Raw genomic sequence first — 20209 nt, 5'->3', positions numbered from 1 at the left:
GGGGATTACATTACTCAAGTTTTAAAGCCAATTCCTGTTCTCATCATTTGAAGGTGCTATGTGATCCCATTTGTCCTGGTTTAAACAAGAGTCAGGAGAAACTGTTAGTGACTCAGTTGCTTGCTGCACTTGCTGTAGCCAAAGGAGCAATAGTAAGAATTTCATCTTGAGTTGACCGGGGGCATCAGACTGGCTGATGGTAATTAGGTAGTCTCTGGGTTATCTGGTGCTATTGCCAGGTGTTCTGACACAGGAGCCCCAGACAGAGCCTGACTTGAGAGTGAAACTTAGAGCTGCTCTGACTGGTCAGTCACAGAGTCACTCCAGTGCTTTAGGCTTAGTCTGCTGGATTCTGGGTAAAGGATATGATCATCATCCGCTTCTGTTGGGGATAACAAACATTCAGAACTGCTTAGGTGGGTGTGGTGACAGAAAATGTGTAGTAGAATGAACTCGTCCTTTAGTGCCACTTAGTCACAACTTCTCTGTAAGCGGGGAGGAAGCAGAGACTAAACACTGTGGGAAGTGTAAGGCATTGCTTGTTTCCCATTCAAAACTGTTCCCGTTTTGTGCTGAAGGATCATTTTATGACTAACCTGTCTCAGCCCAAGAGTATCCTCTAATTTTAAAAATGTCTGATCTGCATTTCTAAGGCTGCTTAATAATAGGCTGAAATAAGCAGAGCTGCATTTTAACACCTTTTTTCTTCCTTGTCTACTTAGAGCACAGAGTTCTCGGAAACCCCCTCTCCAGACAGTGACTCCGTGAACTCTGTAGAGGGGCACTCTGAGCCATCCTGGTTCAAAGACATCAAGTTTGATGACAGTGACACAGAGCAGATTGCTGATGAAGGAGAAGATAACTTGGCCAGTGAGTTTCAGCTGAGTCTCGTTCTCATTCTGCCTTCTTCCCTGTTATCCACAGTCCTTCAGGACATAGTAGTTTAACCATGTCTTGCTTTACTTGTGTGTATGTGTGCATGGGGCTGTAAGGATCTAAGCAAAAAATAACCTAGCTAGTCTTCCTGTTTCTTCTGATGGATGCAGTGTTTTTGTATTTAGTGGAACGGAAAAAGCTTCATACTTCTAGTGGAGGAGAAGCATGTAAACTGCCTTCTGTTTCTCAAGCAGACTTCTGCTTGATTTGTGGCTCTATAGTAATGCACTGAAGAATGCTGACCCAATATGTCAGCATGCACAGATCAAGATAAAGTAAGAACTATGAAAATACTGTATTCCTGTAGTATTTCACACTGGTCTTTATGTATTAAAGACAATTTTTCTCCTCTCTGGTACCCTCATGATACCCGTTTGAACCCGTCTCCTCCATGTATCTTCCCCCTTACCCAACACTAAAAGACTCCGCCAGCCCTAGCAAGCGCACTTCAGTCAGCAGCTTCCAGTCCACAATGGACAGTGATTCAGCCGCCTCCATCAGCCTGAACGTGGAGCTGGACAACGTGAACTTCCATATCAAGAAGCACTCCAAGTACCCACATGTGCCCCCTCACCCTGCCGACCAAAAAGGTATGAGGTAGTCACCAGCTGGAGTTGCACATGATGGAGAGCTGGGCCCTAATAACACTGATTTGGACACTACTTTAGTAGCTGTCTTACAGAGGGGGAAGTGTGATATCTAGCTGGCACTTGCTTGCAGTTCTGATACGCTTACCTCTGAGGAGGCTCAGGAGACATGTTGAACAGCCTCTGCAGTGTGTGTAACTTCCCCTGTGACTTTCTCTTTGCAGTTGAAACAAAGTGTCCTGCTGTCCACACATAGTAGGGCATATCCATGCATAAAGTTTCTGGCTAAATGGGGTGGAAAAATAGTCCATGTGTAAACCAGTTTGATACCCATCTCTCCAGTTTGAGATGAAACTGGAAAAGCAAGCAGAAAAAAATAATCAATTGAACAACAATGAACTGATCAACTCTGCTGGCTTCTAATCCTACCTTAGTAAACTTACATTTGACAGAAGAATATTATTATTAATAAGCAGTATGGCCTAATATACATTAATCCATATACATCATATTTTTTTTCAAGAGAACCTCCTCTTAAGTAGGAAGAAATCAAATAGTGTTGAAAACCTCTTTAGATTTTTTTTCTCCTAAATGCTGAATTGAAAGACTCCAAATATAAGCAAAAGACTAAATATGAGCAAAAAAAAATAGTGCCTACCATTGATAGTTGCATTACATAAATTGCAAAAGAGCTTAACAACTCTAGAGCTTGCTGGTGTCATCGACCTAGTATATTCTAGTTGTTTTACATGCTGGGTAGCAATTGATGTCTTTGCTTTGTTTCTTTACAAGTTGCAACAACTTTGTAAAGTTTTGTACTTTATTGCTTTTGAGGAGCTTCTTATTCTTAATTATGTCTCCAGCCCCATAACACCCCCCCTACAGAATTTCCAACTTTAAAAGATGATCCAGAGTTAAATAACGGGGACTCCTAATTAATTCATCTTTCCATGAAGCCTAGCAGGTCTCTTCTGTTGGCTTGGATCAGTTTACAAGATTTAGCTTTATGCTTACATACGGATTGCATTCTCTGAAACTATGAAATTCCCTCTGAAGAGAGGGAGGGAGGAGAGCCACTCACAGCTGACATGCTGTGTATGTTAGATGATTAGGGAAGGACAGTGAGGAAAATTAGAGGGAGCATTTATCAGTACTTATTAAAGTCACCTTTTTGTTATTTGCTAAAAATATGTCAAGAATAACTGAAATCTTTTTTTTTTTTTTTTCCCCTGCTCCTTAAAGAGGAGCACAGGAAGTTTGAAATTTGAGTTGATGACAATGACTTAAAATAGGGAGAGTTGTCAGCACTACTGACACCAGTTTGTTAATGATACCTTTTGTCTTTTTTGACTAATACATCTACAAGGGAAGCAAAAATGTGGAAAGGGAAAAGGTATCAAGGAATTCCTATTAGGAAAGAGAGATGTTGGATTAACAGAGCTTGAACAAAGCCCAGGTGTGTTGCAGTATCCTATGAATTTACAGCTGTAGTAGGTTTATCTTTATCAGCATGTGTTGGCATTAAAACAGGCTGTAGTCAGCTACTTTAAAACTGGCTGTGGCCAGAAAGGCTTGTAGAGCAGTAATCCTGGTTTCAGATGCATCTTGGTCTTTCTGTGCAAAAAGCTTTACATGATGAAGGGGAAACGTAAGAGAACCTACCTCTCTCGGAAGCTGTTAACCAGGTCAATGCTTTTCATAGCCAGAACTGAAGCTCTTGTGAAAAAGATTTTAATGACGGAGAGCTCAAAGAAGATTATCAGAGAAGGCAAGTAGTGAGGGAACTGAAAGGAGAGACACTTCTGCTTTTTGAGTTGTATATACTGACAGCACTGTGCTATCTCTGGATCTCTGCTAACTGGTGTTTTAGTTGTTCCTGAAATGTGTGGTTTCTTAATCAGGTTATTCTGTAAAAGTGCAGTTTATAGTAGAATACTGGAAACAATTCCATTTAAGAGCAATGGATTTCCCTTGAGGAGGAAAATATCAGTAATACAGCTAGAACTGAGATAAGGTGGAGGTGTCAGTTGTTAAAACATGTTGTGGAGAGGTAAATATTATTCTGCAGTTTTTGGAAAAATCTGTACCCTTTGCAGATACAGAGGACTTATTGCAGGTCTTGTTTTGTCTTCCTCCCCTGACCTACCCTGAGAGTCTTTAGAGGTAAGAACTAACCAGGAAGAAACAGCTTAAAATGACTGGCAACATTTAAAATAGCAGGAAACATTTCCTGGCAACAGGGCAACTGAAATTTCTTAGGTACTTAGATATTTGTTGTAGAAGGCCTCCAAAAATTAGATGGGATAAAACCATGTGTTGCACAAGGTAGTTAAATGTCTGGCTTTTAAAACTTTGTTCTGGAATGTATTGAAGTCTGAGTGCAAGCAAAGACTTTCAGCCTGTGTTTTCAACTTATTCTGGCCATTTTCTACAAAAGGTGCATTCCAAGGAGTTACTGGTTATCGTGGTGATGCTGATCAGTCAGTCAAGAGTAGATAGTTAAACTTATATGTAAAATGGGACGTGTTTATTTTATTAACAGAGCATTTATAGTTATTCAGTGGCACTATGTGTTTGTAGCTGTCAGGGATCAGTAGCTTCCCTATGCCCATTATGTCAAGAGTAAAGGGCTAGATTTCATCCTAATTGCCTTGTATTTAGGCTAGGTGACAGTGATTTAATTTTCACTGGAAAAATGAAGCAAAACTGAAGATGATGCCCACGTTTTGAGTCTAATAACTCAATTTTCTCACAGCTGTGTAAATTATAGTCACTAGAGGAGTACTGAGGGGGCAAAACATCAGTGCTAGAAGTGTGGGTCAACTTTGATCTAAGTGGTTAGTGGGTTTCTTCAGCCGATTAAGGGATATGCAACAATTTTCCCTGGTCACAGAGGTCAGCTGCTTTGACGCAATGGCCTGTGATATACTAGCTGTGTTGTATAACAGTGATTTGTGCATAGTCTGGGTCTAGTGGCAGGACTTCTTGTGATGTTAAAGGCTGACTAACGTCCAGTGTGTTCCTGTGAAATTCTAGTGACTCTAAGTTAGCTGGCATGTAGTATCTTACAAATGAACATAGTGACTCATTTATAGTATCATCTGCCCAAAGATAATGGTACTTTCTGGGATGTATCAAAATTGGAAACCAAGCAATACTGCTTTCTGTATTTAAACTGGGAGAGGAGATTAAGTGATGGGATCAATTTATTTCAAATGTTTAATTGCTGTTTTCAAAGAGATACAGTAATCAGTATGGGAGACTATTTTCAAAATGTCCTTGCAGCCAAGTATCTGTGATCCTGGTAGGGCAGATATTTTGGGAGTTCTTGATGGCAGTATCTACCTAGGAGAGGGAAAGAGAAAACTGGGTAATAATGACACAGTTCTTTACCACTGTTGCTTGACAGGGCTTAGAGTCCAGTTATCAGGAGCTCTTCTGGTGCACCTTATATTAAGAAGGTACTTGCTGGTTTACACTGGAGACCTGTGAATTTGTGTGCATTGTGGTATTGGCTTCTCTTGAATATCAGATTTAGGAATTTGTATATTTTGGGGCGGAGGGGAAGTTGATCAGGGCAGTATATATGATAATTTATTAACAGCTAACTGCTTGCAAACAGGGTGGAAAATATGCCATGGAAACCTCTGGGTGTTCTTGTGTCCTGTTCTTCCCCTCCATGGAGTGTGATAAATGTAGGGATGATGTGAGGTGAGAATTGTATGTATTAGCCACTCTCACCATCCCAACTTGCACCTATTGTTGTGTTATCTTTCTGGTCTCGTAAGAGGTGTGGATTTCTTACCTTGTCAGGAACTTCCCTTGGGACACAAGTGGAAGGAAGCAAAGATACAGGAGGTGAAGCTCTATTTTTGAGAAGTTTTCTTGGTTTGAAGGTGTCACCTGCTGCTTTGGCCAGAGAAAACCTGAGGTTAGGTTTCAGCTAGGGATTACTCCTGCTTTGGCCATGCCAGGCAGGGTTGTATGTTAGATCTAATTTCAGTGCGTTCAAAGTAAGAGCTTCTGCCCTGAGGCTGTTGCAAAGTAGAGAGGGTTTGAGGTGTTGGCATACAAGTTCGTGCATAGGGACAGTCTGCCATGACTTTGTCTAGCTAACCTGTGGAGCTGTGGGTGAATGCTGAAGGTGAGACAATTTATATTATATGGTAGGTTGCTTGTAAACTAAATGCTTAATCTAAGCAAGAGGTGAAAGGAGTCTGCAAATACCATTGAGCTGCAATAGATACTTGCACCTCCTTGTTCTGCCCCTTAAGTTTGGTGCACTGATCATCTGTTGAGTATGTGATTTCAAACTGGGTAACTGCAGACAAGCTCAGATCTTTAAAATAGTGGTATGTAAAGGGTCTCTTGAATGATGCTGTTCAGAGACTTGTGATTGCTTGTGTCTTGTCAACTTTATGTTGCTTTCTGTTGGTGTCTGAAGCCTGGCTTTGCATTGTTTGTGGCAGTAAGTCCAGACTGTCCTCAGGAAAGGTGATAATGAATGGTCACACTGTGTAAGAAATTGAGCTACTGCTTATTTTCCCACTAAAATCCCTTCTTGTAGAAGCTAGTAAACTAACTAAATGCACAACAGGTTAATGGTCTCTAGAGAAAACAAGATTTGTGTAGCCAGACAGTCTGCTTGAAAGATCACCGTGCTATTTTAGTTGTGGTGATCTAGCAAGCTAAAGAAGTGTAGCAGATAGAGCTGCGTCCTATTTCCCAAATGTAAACTGCTGCCTTTGTTTCCTTCACTGTGCAAGATAAATGTTAAGGCTGGTCTCTCACTGAGTCTGAGAGAACACCAAAATATTTTATTGGAGTCTGAGATCAGAATGGCTTCTGAAGCTGCATTTTTAGATCAGAATGAGGAGGCCATTTCCTGTCTGGACATTCCCATGGTGTCTGCTCATAGCCTGACACAACTGTATTCAGATCTTTAAGAAGTGCATGCCAACTGAGGGAGCAGACTCTTTAAGGGCTAGTTCAGTCTGTGCTCATCTCTACTTTGCTTCCTTGTTTTCTTTGCAGTAATAAATAGTGTTTTCTTGTCTTCCTAGAGCTTTTTGATAGAACAAGACTGAGAGGATATTCTTGTCTTGATCACTCGCTAATTTAGCAACAGCTTGATGACTAAACACTTACATGAGTAATGCTGCTGCTTCTGGTGTGGGCGTGTACGTCGTAATTATATGGGCATACCAGTATAACCTGTCACTTTTGTCTCCGCCTATCTCCCTCTTCTCTCTTCTTTCAGAGTACTTGAATCCTGACAACGGAGGGCAGCAGATGTTCTCTATAAGTGATGCTTTTATTAAAGGTAAGGGGAAACTTCAAATGTTGCTGTTGTGTGCTTTAATATAACCATGCAAGTTCTTCAGTAGTCCTTTAACAAAGAAATATTTTCTTGATAGTAAAACTAAAGCTACTTGGGGCAAACTGGTGTATAGACTATATTCTGTTGTTTTTTAATGTGCTTACAAGCTCAAATTTCTTTCACTTCTCAATTTTTTCATTCAGAAACACTCAACCTTTTATTTTATTAAAGTAAGTATAAGTAGCAGGGTTTATCACTCTTGTTTATAGCTTCCCGGCCCACAAACTTTTATAAGACACCACTTCTAACTTTCTGTAAAAAAAAAAAAAAAAAAAAAGTGTTAGGATTAATTGCACTCTTTCTACAGAGCAATTCAAAGCTTCATCTCAAATTTTTCTGGATTTCTGGTCACCAGCATTACTACTTCTGAAATGAAAGGTGATCAGACACAGTTGTGAGTCTTAAAACCATCTGCCTTCCAATATTGTAGTCAGGTGCACTTGTGGGATTTTTGTTTCCATTTGATGCTCTTGATTTTAGTGAGCTCAAAGGAGAGGAGGAAACAAATGGGGAAATCCCAATGTCTGTGCAGCCAGAAAAATGAAGTCTTTGGCTAAACTAATGCTTAGTTTTTAACTGAACTTTTGCAGGAGAAGGGTAAGGGGAGAAACCTAGCTTTAATTCTGCTTATCTTCCATATGCAATTTTGAGTATGGAGTGTGTGTGGAAGAAGTAGTTTTTTTTTTTTTTTTAAGAGTTTTTTTTTTCAGTATTCCTGCTCAGGTTATTATATAAGGATTTTGCATTCAGATCATGCGTTCTTAGTTGTTTTAAGCTTGAATTCTGAAGACATACATACTTGCTGATGAGAAGTTACACACCACTAGCATAAAAGATTTATAATATAGTCAGCCATTATGTGAATGGGGAAGTTCTTATTTGGAATATCATAATACCTGTGTGGGAAATAACTTATTTTTCTGCAATTTAAAAGAGTTACTGTGTAATGAAATAACATATAATCTTGGTAATGCAAAACATAGGGAATGTTTTAAAGGCATACTAAACAGTGATTGAAAGTGGTAGTTACCCCCTGAAAGTGGGGATTCTTCTGCACTGTTGAAACATGTTTTCTCTTTCCAAAACCAGAAATAATTACAGTTTGTTGACATTTAGAATTAAAAAATAATGTATCCAGTGGATACAGCCTTTGTTGGCATCCTGTTTAACATACTGAAGAGTATATGATAGGTGAAAGGGTATGAGAAGATGTGCTGAGATTTTTGGAAAACTTCTGCTACTTTCTTTACGGAAAATTCTTAAACCTCAGAGAGAAAAGAGAATTCTGATGACTTAGAGAGAATTCTGTTCATGACTTAGGCTAGTTGAGCCAGCCTGCTTGCAGCTCACTCTGCACCTCACTAGCAAGGGGTGTGGTGATTGGGTTCAGGGCTACAAGTCATGTAAAGGTTCATCAGTAGCGTAGCATTTTCTTTTAAATATGTTTGGGAGACATGCTAAACAAGACCTTTACCAAGATATTTTGGCTACTTGTGCTGCAGCCTGAATGGAATAACTTGATCTTTCTACTGGCACTTACATGTATAGGTCTTTAAAGCAACAGTTTTCTGTGGATCAAATCAGTGCCTTTGACTAATATTCTAAATCTAAAAGGCATTATGATTATGTATTATGAATATATAATGTATTTTGAATTTGCTGCTTATTTATAGGTAAAACTGGGATATAACTTCTGCTTTCTCATGTCTTAACTTGTTCTTCTGGAACTAAAATTATGTGCTGTATACTACCAGTACAAGAATTTCACTAATTCTCTTTTTCTCAGTGTACTCACAACTATTGTACTTGATATTGTTTGCAGTCTCCTATTACCATGACTTCTAACTCAAACTCAGTCTTTCAAGAGTCTTAGGCTTATGTCTTAGTAAATTATTTCCTTTTCCAAGTAGCCTTTCAGAAAGATGCAGGAATTCAACAACAAACTTTATATTAACAAGGTTTGTTTCTCTCTTGCAGAGTCATTATTCAACAGGAGAGTGGAGGAGAAGTCCAAAGAACTCTTCTTCACACCACTAGGCTGGCACCATAGCAACCTGGATCTGCTGAGGGAAGAGAATGGGGAGAAACAAGCCATGGAAAGGCTGCTGTAAGAAAAATATAGAAAAAAGAATTTGCATATTTTGAGTAACAATTCCTGAAGTCCTCCTGTTCCACCAGCTTTCAGTGGAACTTGATCTTCTGTGGACAATACAAGGAAATAATTTGCATTAAGAAAACAGCATTTTTACAGTATATTTTGATTGCTTTTGTGCAATCCAGTCACCTTCTGAAAGGTGACTTCAATTAAACTCTGCTCTGTCTCTTTTTCACATTTTTTTTTTTTTTTTTTTTTTTTACAGCTCTGCTAATCACAACCACATGATGGCACTGCTTCAGCAACTTCTATACAATGAGTCCCTGTCCCTGTCATGGAGGGATATCATTGTACCTGTGGTCTGTCAGGTAGTTCAAACAGTACGGCCTGATGTCAAGAACAGAGATGATGACATGGATATCCGCCAGTTTGTCCACATCAAAAAAGTAAGTTTTGGACCCTGAATGTAGGGAAAGACAAAGAATGCAGTTGCTGGCAGCACCTGCTGTTTGAAGAGAAGGGTCATCCCCACTCCCCTCAGCATGTTCCGTGGTGTATTTGGCCAACATGGCCTTTAGATAATGCAGGTTTCTAGGAACAGTTGTATAGAAAGAACTTTGCATCCTGGGAGAGGCTTTTCAATGCCCTGGAGCTGGCCTCTTTTTTCAGGCTGTAGGCTGCAGAAAGTAGGAAAGAGCAACACCTCTATAATGAAGTGTTTCCTTTTTGGGCTTCTGCTTGTTTTATGCTTGGATTGGAGTGGTACTAAACGCTGGATAAGAAACTTTTAAGACTCTGTATAGCAATCTATTGCTATACAGACTCCATTTTATGGTGGATTTAGCTCCTCCCATGCTAATTGCAATGACTTTTTGTGGAGGAAAACTTGATTGTTATGGGATGGTTCATTTATATCTGCCAGATGGCCAGGAGATGACATTGATGAACTGTAAGGCTGGAGCTGTGGCATGCAGAGTTTCTTCTCAGAGGCTGATGTGAAACTAACCTCTAAGGAAGTAGCCTCGCTGAAGCTCACAGGCTCAGGCTTATTTTTGCACTGGAGAAGCAAGTTAAGGTATGAGGAGAGCCTTGTGTTACTCCTGACAGTTCTGTAGGGTCTCTTGAGGCAGCGACAACTGATGCTGCCTCTCCTGAAGCCCAGGTTCAAAAAGCAGATGTTCAGATGTGAAAACTCTCATGTTTTTATATGCCAGTAACAGAAACAGTCTCTGAAACGTGTCATTAGGAACATTTCATGTTTATTACTGTGGCGATTGGTTGTGACTCTAGGCACATTAGTCAACTGTTTGTGTTCAAATAGTAAGTAGAGTTTTGTTTATTCTCTTTTGTCATTACAACTCCTGTCCATTATTAGTGAAAATGGTATGTGCAAAGGCATATGCTCCCGATGGCCTGTAGAAACTTGCATTCCATTATTGTCTTCCAGAGTGTACTTGACTTCACAGATACGTATGTGCTGGGAGGAGCTTGTAGATCCTGGAACTTAATACTTGCTTTCATGTTGTTGTTTCTGGTTTACCAGACTTTAAAGGAAAAGTTGTGTGTCCAGCATGACAGCATCTGGTCTTTCATCTGATAATTGAGGGTGTAGATGAAGCTTGCACAATAGCCACAATAACTATTTTGTTAGGTTTACAGCATTTAAGTTATAGGAATGTATAACAGTTCTAAGTGTTCGACTTCCTTTGCTCTGTTAGATTCCTGGTGGAAAGAAGTTTGACTCCATGGTGGTGAATGGATTTGTTTGCACTAAGAATGTCGCCCACAAAAAGGTAATTTAGACTGGATTAATCGAGTGCTGGCTGTAGTGCATGCTGAGGAAACAAATGTCCTGTGACTTTCTTTGTGCTAGAGGCTTCTGTCACCAATCTGAAGGTGTACGGGCTTTTTTCAGTTTGCACAGCACCTAAATGGGAACGTGTTTTAATGTTTCTTTTCAAAGCTGTTTTCTTTTGTCTCAGATTCGAGTGTGAGGAGGAGAAAAAGCTTTCCTCATGCATGTATAGCAAAATATCCTTTCCACCCCTACCACTTCAGACTGTATCTAATGATTACCCCAAGAGTTAGCCAGAAAAAAAAAAACACTTATGGTCATGATCTTTGTGACAGTATAATAAAGTGAACATTTAAATAAAGCTGGAGGTCAAAATAGAAATGATCTGAACAGAGGCTCTAAGGTATGTGAAGAGTTAGTGTGACTTGGTGTAGTTGGGAGGGGACTGCAGAAACTTCCAATGCTTCACTCTTGCTGGACAGTAGCTGTGAAATTCCAAGAACTCGGTGTAACATGCTCATAAAAAGAAAAGTGTATGGTTGGTGTGGGGAATAACTGAGATGCCTGTTAATTAAATACAGTCATGGGTAGTCTGGTATGTTTTTTTCCATATTTACTTTTCCAGCTGTATGTCTTTTAACTGTTTTGTTTCTTTCCTAGATGAACTCTTGCATAAAAAATCCCAAAATTCTTCTGCTGAAGTGCTCAATTGAGTACCTCTATCGAGAAGAAACCAAGTTTACCTGCATAGACCCTATAGTGCTTCAAGTAAGAGCGTGCTTTTGTTCTTGGCTGAAATTGCCTGAGACTGATTCACCCTTTTGGGGTGCACATCTGATTATTCAGTATGTAAGGTGGGATTGTGTACTGAAGAGCTATTTCTTCTTGTAACAGCTAGCTAGGAAAACTGTTGCACTAAGAGTACAAACTTGTAGTCTTCTGAGGGTTTTTGCCATCAAGAGTTACACATACTGATAGATCTTGATCATTACAATTAAATACAATATTTTAAGAAACATTTTTCATTTTTAATGATACACTGTGTGAGGAACACAGGGTTCAGAAAGTCACAGCTTGGCATGGCTTAAGTGTGCAGAGAAATATTAAAGAAGTGAGTATAAGTGAGAGTTCAGTTGTGCCCACGTTATTCTTTGTCAAGCTTGAACAAATGGGACAACACCCAACCTAATGAAGTGATTAACTATAAAATGTCACTTTGGAACAGGTGCCCAGCCCTTGAGAGCAGGGAGGTGCCTGGGTATGAAAACACTGAAATGGGTGGATGTTCTTTAATGTACTGCACGCCTGTCTGAGGATCAGTTTTCAGGTCTTTGGTAGGATATTCGTGATTTGGGCATCTGGTGCCTTCCTAAGCTTGGGCCATAATGTTTTCTTCCATCTTTGACTGTTTCCTTAAAATGCATTTAAGACTGCTTCCATTTGGTGCTAATAGACTGAGTTACAGGTACAGAAACTTTTATTATTAAAACTTACCTCTGCATAGTGAGTTGGTTTTTCCAGTAAAAGCATAAGCTGAGTCCTGTCCTTTGTCTGAACAATGTAGAAGTATCTACTGTTCTTTCTGACTACTGGTTGCTGTGATTGTTTCAGTATCTGCTTCAGAACATGACCATATGTTTTTGTGTATCTGCCTTAAAAAATCCTATATGGCAGAGAATACTACAGAAATATTAGTTCAGTTGAAAAGGCCAGCTTCTGTTGGATGGCAAACTGCTTCTGTGGTGCCTTTCTTTTGCCTGGAACCTCTAAAACATGACTACTGTGAGTCACAATAACACAACTGAAAATACCTGATTTGGGAAACTGTCCCTCTAGTAGTGTAGCCCATTAGTTCTTACAGGGTTACAGCCCTGCTTTCTCTTTCTGAGCTTGGTAATAAAAGTAGGGAGATAGTGAAATGAAGCCAGAAGGTGGCAATGGGTGGCAAAGCAATTTCACAGTGCACAGCATTTGGGATCCTACTCTGGAAGCATTGTTTCCAAGTGCAGATCTAGGGACTGAGGCTTGCTGCATGATGCAGGAGTTGAGGAGAGGGAGAACAGTTGTATACTTTGAGTGAATGGAAGCGTCTGTGAGTGCCATCGCTCTGTGTATCTGAAGGTGGAGAACATAATATTGCAAACAGCTTTTATTTAGGATGCTCTAATTATAGCATCATTTGAACATAAGACTTTTTTTGTGTTAAGATATAAGGTGCATGTAGATATTTCATTAAGATATTTGAGCTTCACATGGGGAATGAAGTATTGTTTTGTGAGAAGTGATGCAGGATACTGAGAATAGAACTGCTGTCTCTGGACTCCACACACAAAGATAGTTTCTGTTGAGTGGTGTGGCTGTGCATATATAAAATGTTTGGATTCTGCAACTTTCTTACTTCAGGCAGTCATTGGACCATGCCCTCACACCTCATTAGGGTATATAGCGAACTACTGATAAAATGGGCAATGGGGATGTGTGCACAGTGGAAAACTGATGGTGTTTTCTGGATAGCTGGTTTCCCTGTTTTATAGGAAAGGTCAATATATAATTGAGAAAGTAATATTAAGCATTTAAATATATATATATTTTAAGACAGATTTGGTCTACTTAATTGCCATGCATTGTTCTTTCTGCAGGAAAGGGAGTTCTTGAAGAACTATGTACAGCGGATAGTTGATGTCAGGCCTAACTTGGTCCTTGTTGAGAAGACTGTGTCCCGAATAGCACAGGACATGCTGCTGGAGCATGGTATCACTCTTGTCATCAATGTCAAGCCGGTGAGCGTTTCGTGTCAGACATCGGACTGTACCTTGTGGTGGATCTCTAACTTCTCTTTGTAGCTTTTTTTTAAAATGGCCTTCTCTTCCAAGAAGACACAGCAGACAAACCTAGGAAGTAATTTTTCCTCACTAATTTCTACCAACTCTCTGCTGTGCCCTTGCTGGCAGGTCTTTGTACCCTGGCTATGTTTTAGTTAGCTCTGAGTCATATTTGTAGCAAATGCTACAGTCTTCCCTCTCACCAGTAATAACTGCCAAACTGCTTTTCTATGATGTGTATATGGGTGTGCGTGTGAGTGACTGGATATAATCCAGAGTTTACCTCACAAAGTGGGAGGTTGCCTGGATAGCACTGGCATTTTTTAGACCAATCTAAAAAATACTAACGTCTTATTTGCACTGTAGATTCTTACTTTTCTTTTTAATTTTTACAGCAAGTGCTAGACAGAGTAAGTCGAATGACCCAGGGAGACTTAGTGATGTCAATGGATCAACTGTTGACCAAACCACGTTTGGGAACCTGCCATAAGTTTTATATGCAAGTGTTTCAGTTGCCCAACGGTGAGTAAATCTTAATGTGTACTAGTTTGTGTGCACAAGAGGCTAAATGCTTTGCTCTTATTAACAAGGTTTGAACTGTTGGGTGCTTTGTGTTATCAATTATTATCTTTTCTATTAAACTCTCTCTACTTCTGTTACGCCTTGGAAGTACAGCAAACTAAGTCTGAGCACACAAGCTTCATCAAAAAGTACAGGGTCTTCCATTCTTGTCAATATGAAAGATGCTAGACTTTAATTAGACTGGTTCTTTCCACTGCCCTGGAGACTGTCTAGTCCAATGTCCTGTTCAAAACAGTAAAGGGTTAACTTTAATGCAAGATCACATTTCTCAGGGGCTTGTCAGCTAAGTGTTGAAAATATTGCAGAATGGAGATTTCACAACCAATATGGGCAGCTGTTTAGTAGTTTAATAATCCTCACCATAAAGAATTCTTTCACATTTTAACAAGGCAAATTATGATTATCTATGTGCACTCTGCCCCTTTTCATTGTACATCTTTGAGAAATCAGGTTCCTTTTTCTCTGTAACACCCTGTAGGTAGTGGAATTCTTCAAAGGAAGTAACCTGGCAGATTACAAATGGTTCTGGCACACAAATGTGGATGCAGTTTTTGTGGCAATGTAGTCTTTGCATCTCTTCTCTTTCAGGTCTGCCTTACCGCCTTCCAAATTCTAAACTTCACTCAGTCTTGTAAGCTTTGACTCATTAGGATGAGCAAACTTGCTTCACTGCTGCATACCCTGTCTCCCAGTCTGCAGCGATCTTAAAATAAGATGTTCAGATTGTGTTCTATGTAGTCTTTATTTGGGCTGTACAATGACTTATAAAACAGGAGTTTGTAGCAAAAGTTGGCTTTGCTTGCAAAAAGTGTTATCTCAGTACATTTAATATAAATTTCTGCAGCTGGATTGTGCTACCAGTGTTTCTTGCTCCTAATCTCCATTACAGTCTATTCAGTGTGTGAGATGCCTAAGAGCAGGTTGTTATCCTAACTCTGCTTTTTTTTTTTTCCTTGTAGATCAAACAAAAACACTGATGTTCTTTGAAGGGTGTCCCCAGCATCTGGGCTGCACTATCAAGTTGTGTGGTGCTGCAGAGTATGAGCTGGCCCGTGTGAAAGAGATCCTGATCTTCATGGTCTGTGTGGCTTATCATTCCCAGCTGGAAATCTCTTTCCTTATGGACGAGTTTGCTATGCCCCCTACTCTGACAAAAAACACCTCTTTTCATTCCCTTATTGAGGAGCCAGGAGATGAAAATGACCAACAGAATCTTTTCAATGGTGAGGATTTCAGCACAGCAATCAGAGACATCGAACTCTCCACTGAAAAGCTTCCTGTAATCTCTGAGTCAGTGTCATCTGATGAGGTCACCTTGCTTGAACAAAGAGGATTATTTGAGAGAAGTGACCAAGAGAACAGTCAGCTAGAAACAGTGTCCTCAAAACAGCAGGAGCACCACAAAATGGAGTCGTCATTTCCAATGTTCCACTCTGCACCTCCTCCAATACCTGAAACATCTCTGCTGCCCCTCCATGGCATGGACCAGCACTTGGTCACTCTGGATAGCCAGCCACTAGAGCCTCTTCAACAGGCAGATGATCTGCAGGAATCCAAGAGTCAAATGAGAGTCTTCAGAGACCCTCTCCAGGATGATAGTGGTTTATATGTTACAGAAGAGGTAACTTCTTCTGAGGATCGTCTCAAGACTTACTCTGTAGCCTTTAAACAGGAGTTGAAAGATGTTATTCTCTCTATTTCTCCTGTAATGATGTTCCGTGAACCATTTCTTTTGACTGAAAAAGGCATGAGATGCCCTGCCCGAGAATACTTCCCCGAGCAAGTTTATTGGTCTCCTCTCCTTAATAAGGAATACAAGGAATTGGAAAGTAGGAGGAAGAGACAACTATTGCGGGATCTTTCTGGATTACAAGGGATGAATGGGAGTATACAAACCAAGGCTATACAAATCTTACCTTCCCACGAGTTGGTTAACACTAGAATAGCAGAGCATCTAGGTGATAGCCAGAGCTTAGCCAGGATGCTGGCTGACTATCGGGCCAGAGGAGGGAGGATTCTACAGAGAAGTACAGATCCCTTTGCCCAAAGTAAGGATGTGTCCAGTGTCTCTACTGGAAAAACTGGTTGCAGGAATGAAGAGGATGAGAAAGGACTGGCTCAGAGTGAATCCTCTTGGTCTCATAAGGTAAAGATTCAAACTATGCTACTGAAAACACAGTTATATTAATTTTTCCTGGTAATATAGAACATTTAGTGTTTAATACTAAATGTTAAACTGGAGGCTTTTATGTCTGGGTCAAAACTGCATTTTGGATTGCAGTCCTCTGGCACTTAAACAAACCAGTGTAACCAGGTACTAGGTAGATATGAGAGAGCAGAACATGAGACTGCAAAATTTCCCTGAGAATGGAAAAGCCTGGGAGGCTCCATTTTCTCTTGTCCTGAGACGTATACAAAATCAGCCCAGAATTAGTTTAGTACATTGGCTGTTCAGCTCAGCTGCACACAACTGATTCATGAAAATGAATACATGGAGGGGGAAAAAAAAAATGTTTCTGAAACAGCTTCCCTGTTGCATGTACTGGTGATTTCTAAAAGCATAATGCTCAGAGAGGGATTAGTGTCATGGAAACAGCAGTAGGCTGTAATTATGTTAAAGTATTTGATTGTTTGCAAAAGTTTGGGTGATCTGGAGACATGTGAGAATCTCTTAATGGAGAGAGTGGGATCTTGTTAGAAACTTCCAAGTAAGGGAGTATGCACTTGGAACCAAAAATATATAAAGGTATGGGAAACTGCCATGACAGCTACTAATTTGCATCTGAGGAAGAATGTATTGGGACTTCTCATGCACTGGAAGCTATGCAGGAAAAAGTATGTCAAGAGTAGCAGAACTGGTCTTGTAGTAGTCGTACATTCTAGAGCCACCATCAGCCCCCAAGTTCATGAGCAGAAGTCACCTTTTAATTGGTGCTTAAATGTAAATCTATGTAGCTTCACAGACAATAATCAAGCTGTAAGAGTAGCTGTTGCTCTAGATCAAACTGCTCTGTGCTTTATAAATTTATAAAGAAAACTATAAAGTCATAGAATATCCTGAGTTAGAAGGGACCCACAAGGGTCATTCAGTCCAGCTCCTTGCTCTGCACCACCCAAAAACCAGACCATGGGGCTGAGAGCATTGTCCAAATGCTTCTTGAACTCAAGAAGCCAGGCTCAGTGCCATGACCACTGCCTTAGGGAGCTAGTCCCATTGCATGACTAACCTCTCAGTGAAGAACCTTTTCTTAACTTTCATCTCCATGCTGTTCCCTTGGGTCCTGTCGCTGTCCCCAGAGAGCAGAGCTCAGCGCCTGTCCCTCCGCTCCCCTCCTGAGGGAGCTGCAGGCCGCCATGAGGCCTCCCCTCAACCTGCTCTGCTCAGGGCTGAACAAACCAAGGGACCTCAGTCGTTCCTCATACATGTTGCCCTCCAGACCCTTCATCATCTTTGTAGCCCTCCTTTGGATGCTCTCTAATAGTTTCACGTCCTTTTCATACTGTGTTGTCCAAAACTGCACATAGTACTCAAGCTGAGGCTGCACTGGTGCAGCGCAGAGAGGGACAATTGCTTCCCTCAATTAACTAGCAATACTGTGCTTGATGCACTGCAAGATACTTTTGGCCCTTTTGGCTGCCAGGGCACACTGATGCGTATTCAACTTGCCATCAACCAGAACCCACAGATCCCTTTCTGTGAGGCTGCTCTCTAGACTCAAAAATATTTGGTAACTTCTTAGTTCTGTAGGGAGTGAGAGAGGAGATGGTTTCATTCTGGCAGCAGGATGGTAAATATATCCGTAGAAAAGTTTGAAGTACTTCTGTAGTCTCAGTGAGTGATTGAGGTGTAATATATTGGCAAAGACTTGACTCTAAGGTGTGCTAAAATGTTCAGTGTCTTAGACTCTGGACTTCTGTCTTGGGGCTTTGAATATCTGTTTTGGCCCCTCAGTTTCCTTTCCACAATAACGTGTATGTTGTTTATATAGTATGTATTAGTTATAGCTTCTAAAAACAGCATTTAGCACTTAAATTTACCTGAAACTCAAAGATAATATAAGATTAACTTGTAGAAAAGGAACAAACTGGGGTTTACCCTTAAGTAAAATTACCAGAATAATATTTTGTCATTGGTAATGTGTGTGGATGGAGGTGTCTGTAACCGGTGAATGAGCTGTTTTCTTTCTACCAGGTGGATTGCCTGAGTCCAGTAAACCATCAGAGGCTCTGTGTTCTTTTCAGTAGCTCTTCTGCTCAGTCCAGCAATGCTCCAAGTGCCTGTGTGAGCCCCTGGTATGAAAACTACTCCCCTACAGCATGTGTAGTTATCTTTTTTTTTCTGAAGGCAAGGTCAGTGCTCGCTTCATAGAAGTACTTTTTTGAGGACTTCTTGGTAGGTTGTGACCATCTTCTAATGGGAACTGTTGCCAAAATTTCATCTTGCCTGATTAGGTGGGTCCAGAGCAATATTCCACACCCTTTCTAATCCCTCAGGCATGAAGGAGAAAGCCCAGCCTGAAACTGAATGCTTTAGTTGGACTCTTGACTGCAGAGAAATGTAACTGTAGGGAGGATGCTGTGCAGCCATGTGTGGAAGAGTTACTCTATATAAGCAAAGAAGAATGTCCAAGCCCAAAAATAAACCTTGAAGAAGAATCTCAGACTACTTCTAAATTGTATTATATTAAAATGCCACTCTCAGATATTACTATCTTTCTCATAAAGTTAACAAGGTTAAACTTTAACTGTAGTTTTAGCCTAGAGGGCTATAACTTGTTGATTATGTTGCAATTTATGAAGTTTTTTTTGCATTGCTCCTTGGACAGGTCTTTCACCTAGCTCAGGTGAAAATACAGAGATGTCTCTCTTACAGGAAATCTAGATCTTCCTCTGTAAAAGCTAAGGAACAAAAAAAATGTTGAGCTTCTTAAAAAGAAGTGATAAAGGGGTATAAATTAGTGATAGAGATGTCTAAATTGAGACTTAAATTGATAGTTACGCTTTTTAAGTGGTTTGGTCACTTCAGATTCTGAGAAATGAAAGCTGCTATTAAATTTAAAGCTGTTCTTAAATTTTATGTAAGATTTCTAGGCCTTTTTTTCATGTTCTGTGTGTGCCCTTTTTGTAACTGTTTAAATGTTAATGTTCAAGGCTTCAAGCTATCTAGACTTCTGTGCCTGGGTGTTCTTGAACATGATCTTCAAAAGAGCAATTGAATTGTGTTCCACTTTTAAATGTCAAGTTTAAAGTTGTTCTAGTAAGAACTCAGATCGCATTATTAGTAATCTTGACAGCAGGCATCTGGGAAGAGTAGTCAAGAGGGGGGGAAAATAGCCTTTGGTATATAGGGCTGAGAACAACCAAGCAGAAGGTACAGATCTGTGTACTTCAAGGCCATTGCACAGCCAGCAGTGGCAAGATATCCCCTTTCAAGCTTTTCTTTTTTCTCTGCTTTAGGATTGTGACCATGGAATTCTATGGGAAAAATGACCTGACACTAGGGATTTTTCTGGAGCGCTACTGTTTCAGGTGAATTAATAGTAAATCTCATTCTAAATAAAACAAAAGCCTTTAACAGCTAAGTGAGGTTGAACTGACACTTTCTTTATAGACCCTACTTCCTGTGCACTCAGGAGATTAGTATGAGCCTGTTGTATTCTAAGAAAGCTTACACCTTAAATTTGCTGCTCCTTTTGCTTTATGAGCATGCTGTAGTAAACTCTTAAACCGCGTTCCTGTTTCACTTTCTCATGCTTGCTTCTTACAAGCAAATACATCCATTGCTTCCCTACTTCTGCCTTGTGACTATTTATTCCATTAATAAGGTAGAATGAGTGGAACAGATTACAAAGCAAGAGTTGTAAATTCATAAAGAGTACAATAAACTCTGCAGAAACAGCCTTCATTAAAGGCTTGGCTTAGGAAACTTTTATGATAAAGATAAATAGTACTATGACATTAAAAGCATACTAAAGGTGTTGAATCAGCTCTTCAGCAGTGCCTAACATATGA

General features: G+C 40.1%; 1 protein-coding gene across 4 annotated transcripts in view; it reads left to right on the top strand.

Moving 5' to 3' along the window:
• Positions 1-20209, top strand: part of PIKFYVE (phosphoinositide kinase, FYVE-type zinc finger containing) — a 62039-nt gene that overhangs the window by 23167 nt on the left and 18663 nt on the right. For 3 of the 4 annotated variants that reach the window (XM_035331249.1, XM_035331250.1, XM_035331252.1), the window contains 12 exons: positions 723-870; positions 1359-1526; positions 6784-6846; positions 8881-9010; positions 9264-9444; positions 10717-10791; positions 11454-11555; positions 13427-13573; positions 14011-14137; positions 15157-16343; positions 18390-18490; positions 19655-19726. In XM_035331249.1, the coding sequence (XP_035187140.1) occupies positions 723-870; positions 1359-1526; positions 6784-6846; positions 8881-9010; positions 9264-9444; positions 10717-10791; positions 11454-11555; positions 13427-13573; positions 14011-14137; positions 15157-16343; positions 18390-18490; positions 19655-19726 (2501 nt within the window). The remainder of the gene's footprint in view (positions 1-722; positions 871-1358; positions 1527-6783; positions 6847-8880; positions 9011-9263; positions 9445-10716; positions 10792-11453; positions 11556-13426; positions 13574-14010; positions 14138-15156; positions 16344-18389; positions 18491-19654; positions 19727-20209) is intronic. The other variant, XM_035331251.1, reaches the window with a different exon arrangement.

Source organism: Oxyura jamaicensis, chromosome 7, assembly GCF_011077185.1.
Source record: "Oxyura jamaicensis isolate SHBP4307 breed ruddy duck chromosome 7, BPBGC_Ojam_1.0, whole genome shotgun sequence".
NCBI lineage: Eukaryota > Metazoa > Chordata > Aves > Anseriformes > Anatidae > Oxyura > Oxyura jamaicensis.
Note: the sequence above shows the minus strand (reverse complement) of the source record. Positions and strands in the feature narration are given on the sequence as shown.